Here is a 4,788-nt window from a genome sequence, read left to right as displayed (position 1 = left end):
GCAAGCACGCTTCCCTCATATCCATCGCAATATACGATATGAGGGAAGCGTGCTTGCTACCGAAAACGGTAGATGCCAAGACTCACGGGCGCAATAGACGTTCGAGAACAGGAACGAAAGTCGGCGGCGGAGCTTGAATGCTGAACGCAGCCGCCGCCTGCCGTTTCGCGAAGTTGGCGAACGTGGCACTGGTGCTGTGTACCCGCCACAAGAATCTTATTTTTCTTGTTACCCATTCGTGGAAAGTCCATTTTTATGGTTCGTTGAGTGAACTGAGATGTACTCAAAGCCTTGTAGGTGGTTGGTTTTCCTTAGCAGTTGCCTTTAAGAGACAGTCCCATGCAGCATCCGATAAGTAGTGTAGCCTGTAGCCTTCAATTTGAAAATGTAGATAAATGAGAGTTTATTCAGGAGAAAATTTGCGAAGGAGTTCTTGTTCGGACTACAACCTCGTGTCCTTGCATTCCCACTGAGCTTGATCATGGATGACTTCAACTTTCAGAGACTCCAACAGCAATTCAATACAGGCCAGGTACTGTTGGAATGAATATATTCATATGTTGCAACACTTCTGACTCACTCTGCCGGCGTCAGCTCCAAGGACAAGCGCACAACGCGCAACACAATACACCTGAGCGTCCCAACCCCGTCCAGAATCCATACTCTCACCAACTCCATAATCCGAACAACGTTGTAGCGCCACAACATTACCATCAGCTCACACCCGCACATGCCATCCAGCGCCAGTACAATCACTTCCCACCCCAAGCGGTCCTTCCCCGGCAATTATACGCACAGCAGCACGGGCCCTTGCAGGCTATTTCGTCCTATCCTCGAGGACCCGACCTCAGAGACGCGCGTTACGCATTTGTCGAACCTAGACGAACGCTCACCGTGAATGGTGCACCTCCGTTGACGCGAGCGTTCCATCAACATGACGCGGCGGTCAGTGCCACAATCACCCACAGGCGAGATCATATGCCCATCCAGAACTTCACGGAGGCCTTTGACGCTGCGCCACCCATCATTCCATCCAGCACCGTCGAGAAGCGCCCAAGAGCAGAGTCGACCTCGACCACGACAGCCTCAGCCGCGAAGACGCCGACCAGCTCACCGCCAAAGAAGAAGCGTTCACAGAAAACGGAGGCGCCTGTTCTCGATGTCAACGATCGTAGTGGGAAGCCGTGGACAGATGCGGAGGAGGACAATTTGGTGGCAAACTGGGTGGGGCCGGAGGGTGCAGAGTACCTGGCGAAGTGGCAAGAGTTTAAGGAAGAGGGATGTCGTCTGGTGAGTCCATGCCATCCACAATGTTCAGCTTACCCCAATGATGAGCTTAACGGTATAATCAGATATCAGAAGGTCCGTTCGAGAAGACTCGTTCACCGACGTCCATCAAGAGCAAGATGGAGGAATTCCTAGGCATTTTCCGATGCTACAACGAGTACCTGTCGTTTACGGGTGGCGACGGAGATCCCGATGAGGAGGAGTTGGACCAAGAGGAGTACCTGGATAAGCGCATAGAAAGAGCGAGGTGTATTGGTAGGAAGCAAGTGGGAGATCTGAAAGGTCGACACATCATGAGGTGGACAAAGAAGGGGTGGATCGAAATGTTTAACGAAGCGTACGCACCTTCCACTTACCCAAACAGCGTACACTGATGCTTACATATTCATGCTTTTGGACTTCAGGTTTGCCTCTAATGCTGCTGTTGTTCGCTCGACGAAGATTTCGTCGCATCAGGTCTCTTCTGACAACGAGGACGAGGGTCGCGAGCGATCGAGCGATCACGAAGCGGATGCCGCGGACGACACTCACGAACATAACACTTTGAATGCACCTACCGCAGATGACGTCAATATGATCGCACCGTCCTCGCCTCGAGCACATTCGCCTCCTCCCCAGCCCAGTCGTTCGCCATCCCCGATGCTCGATGCCGCTCAGCGTGAGCAAACACCGGAAGTAGAAATAATCACTCCAGGCACTACCACTGATCGAGCTCCCAATGCCCCCCGTGTTCCTATTCCTGCCACACCTGTCACACCTCCTGCTCCCGCTCCCGCTGATGCGCAACGCGCGCGCGCTGCTCCAGCTACCCAGTCTCAGAAAGCTCGTCAGCAAGATGTGCAGCCAAACGTGGCTCGAGTTCAAGATGAACGGACTCCGGCGGGCAAAAGCCGTAGTCGAAACAATCGCCAAACGACAACCTCCGCCACCGCCACACCCGATAAGAAAGAAGCAGCGAGTGGCACTTTGAAGGTGAAGTCACCCAGCGGGCAGCAGAAGCGTGATGCGGCGAAACGGGAAGGAAAGAAGGGGAAGAATGCGATAGAGAATGTCAGTGATTTCACGAGTGAGACTTCTACTTTTATGAAGACACTTGGTGAGAGGATGGGGGCTCGATCGTCGTTGGATGAGATGAGGGAGAAGCGCTGGGCAATGGAGGCGGAGGAGAAGCGTATGCAGGAGCGCATGAAGACACTTGAGCGTCTTGCAAACAGTGGCGACGCCCGAATCGCAGAGGAGGCGTCGAAGAAGCTGGCAGCTATGATCGCGATGATGGATTAATCCTTTTACTTGCCTGCTAAATGTTCGTTGAATGCTATGATAGTTTCCAAGTAATATAACACCCCCACCCAAATTAAACGAAATTTATGGTAGCGACAATACATGTTCCATGAGATTTCTTCGCCGTGCATAACCCTCTTCTCTCAACCATCTGTCCATCTCCCATCCTGGTATCACTCCGGGAATCAATGCACCATTCTCATCTAAGCCTGCTCGTGCTCTCTCAAGTGCCTCTTCAACATCACGCTCCCGATCCCGCTCTGGAACGTACGCAAAAATGCTCGAAGGCTCATCGTCCAGGTCAATGCACAAGTTGTGCAATACCATCATTGCAGCGACAGCATTGTAAAGTTCGCTCATATCGTCGGGTGTGCCGATCTCCTTGAGCGATGGAAAGCGAGCCTTTAATCTTCCAAAGGCCTGCTCTACCCATGCACGAACACCGGAAAGCTCCTTGTTGAAGGATCGCATGCGCTTGCGCTCGGCTCCATCAGCGGCATGAGAGATCTCGTTCTCGTTGAATGGCCTCACTAAGTAAGGTGTGCAGGGATATCCTAGCGTTTAGGAGGGAGTTGATGAGTCAAGGAATAAAGAACACGAACATGGAGCAGCTAACCTTTGTCACCCATCACGTATTGATCCTCCCCAAACAGATCAACACGATTAAGCCACACCCAAGACTGTTTCCACATTGAGGAGTCGGGAACAGAGCCGGGCCACCCAAGCTCAAAGTTGAGAAAGCGACAAAACTCATCAACAACTGCTTGGACCGTGATCTGTCAAAGCATCCAGTCATGGTCAGCGATAAGTAGTATCGGTAAAGTCATAGAGATGATTGGGTTTTACCGCTGGGAACTTTTTGCGACAGTAAAAGATACCTCCAGTATTCTGTGGTGCACCGGTGAGGCGGATCAATGTCCCGTCAACAACGCCAATACAGTTTGGAAACCCAGACATGGCCTCGATATTTGTGGCCGTTCTCTCTCGGCGATCTTCCCCACCCCACTGCGCATAATCCAAACCTAAACGCCGTAGCGCTTTCGCAACTCGACGACAATACAGAAATACCGTGCCAAACCCAATTCCCATCCGGTGTGCTGCTCCCCGTGCATCTGATCCTCGTGTTCCATAGCGCATGAGAAAGCACGCAAGCTGCATACGAACGGGACGTTGAGGCTTGCGCCCTTTCGATTGAAAAATCGGATCAGCTTCGAGCAACCGAACAATTGCTTCGAAGGTATCTCTGCTCATGCTTAATGCAGCATTCAAACCTGTCTATCAGCCTCATACCAGAGATATTGGGAGATGAGGATGAAGTAGGATGATGATGCTTACCGAAGCTGATGCCGGAAGTCCGCGTCTGGCCAATACATTAACTGCGCAAAGAACGCAGTACATTTGGGCCACTGATTGTATGGCCCTCGTGGCCCACCTGTCCGCCCTACCACCTCCGAGAGGCTCAACACACCAGCCCCAATGGCAAAGAGCACGGCTGCTTCCTCCTCCTCTAGATCATCGTCGAAATCTGGCAAATCGTCCTCCATAATATCCCTTGCGAAGATATCTTGGACAGCAATCATGTAAGTAGAAGAAATTGTTACCGATGTACCGACATCCTTGAGATATTTGCTAAGGTCTTTGTAGCTCCTAAGTCGTTCAGTCATGGTGGAGAGCACAGAGGAGAGGATGTCGGAGTAGCACAGAGAGATATTTGAGGACACCAAGTATATAGACAGCCTGAGTATGACTGAGTATTGCTCTATCGCGATCACATCGCCTCCTGTCCATCGATGTCACCTTGCGGCTTTCCTACTAGGATACTGAAGTGGTCATTCTTAAAGACAAATCTGAAGTGATACTGGCTACCTAGATAGGCTCAAGTAGCACTAGACTCATGCAATCCACAGAAAAAACAGAGTTTCCATTGATATTTGACGAGGGAGAAGCAAGATGTGTCTGTTACCGCCACCTGTGCCAACCTGCGCCACCTTTGTACGTCGAACGGCAGGCGGCGGCTGCGTTCAGCATTCAAGCTCCGCCGCCGACTTTCGTTCCTGTTCTCGAACGTCTATTGCGCCCGTGAGTCTTGGCATCTACCGTTTTCGGTAGCAAGCACGCTTCCCTCATATCCATCGCAATATACGATATGAGGGCCTGCTCGAGTAGCTCGAGCAGATTTTAGAATTGAGCTGCCCCCAGGGGGCAGCTCAAACTCATATC

General features: G+C 51.6%; 2 protein-coding genes across 2 annotated transcripts; one reads left to right on the top strand and one right to left on the bottom strand.

The window, feature by feature from the left end:
• Nucleotides 1-481: 481 nt before the first annotated feature.
• STEHIDRAFT_107037 (uncharacterized protein) lies at nucleotides 482-2,568 on the top strand (the record flags this gene model as incomplete). The annotated part of the gene is made up of 4 exons (XM_007298875.1): nucleotides 482-532; nucleotides 595-1,290; nucleotides 1,353-1,624; nucleotides 1,692-2,568. 4 exons carry the CDS (start codon nucleotides 482-484, stop codon nucleotides 2,566-2,568), a joined length of 1,896 nt encoding a protein of 631 aa, XP_007298937.1.
• Nucleotides 2,569-2,771: 203 nt separating this feature from the next.
• STEHIDRAFT_107036 (uncharacterized protein) lies at nucleotides 2,772-4,232 on the bottom strand (the record flags this gene model as incomplete). Its single annotated transcript, XM_007298874.1, has 6 exons — nucleotides 2,772-2,828; nucleotides 2,893-3,098; nucleotides 3,185-3,344; nucleotides 3,415-3,843; nucleotides 3,904-3,944; nucleotides 4,037-4,232. 6 exons carry the CDS (start codon nucleotides 4,230-4,232, stop codon nucleotides 2,772-2,774), a joined length of 1,089 nt encoding a protein of 362 aa, XP_007298936.1.
• Nucleotides 4,233-4,788: the final 556 nt, after the last annotated feature.

Source organism: Stereum hirsutum (assembly GCF_000264905.1).
Source record: "Stereum hirsutum FP-91666 SS1 unplaced genomic scaffold STEHIscaffold_1, whole genome shotgun sequence".
Taxonomy (NCBI): Eukaryota; Fungi; Basidiomycota; class Agaricomycetes; order Russulales; family Stereaceae; genus Stereum; species Stereum hirsutum.
Note: the sequence above shows the minus strand (reverse complement) of the source record. Positions and strands in the feature narration are given on the sequence as shown.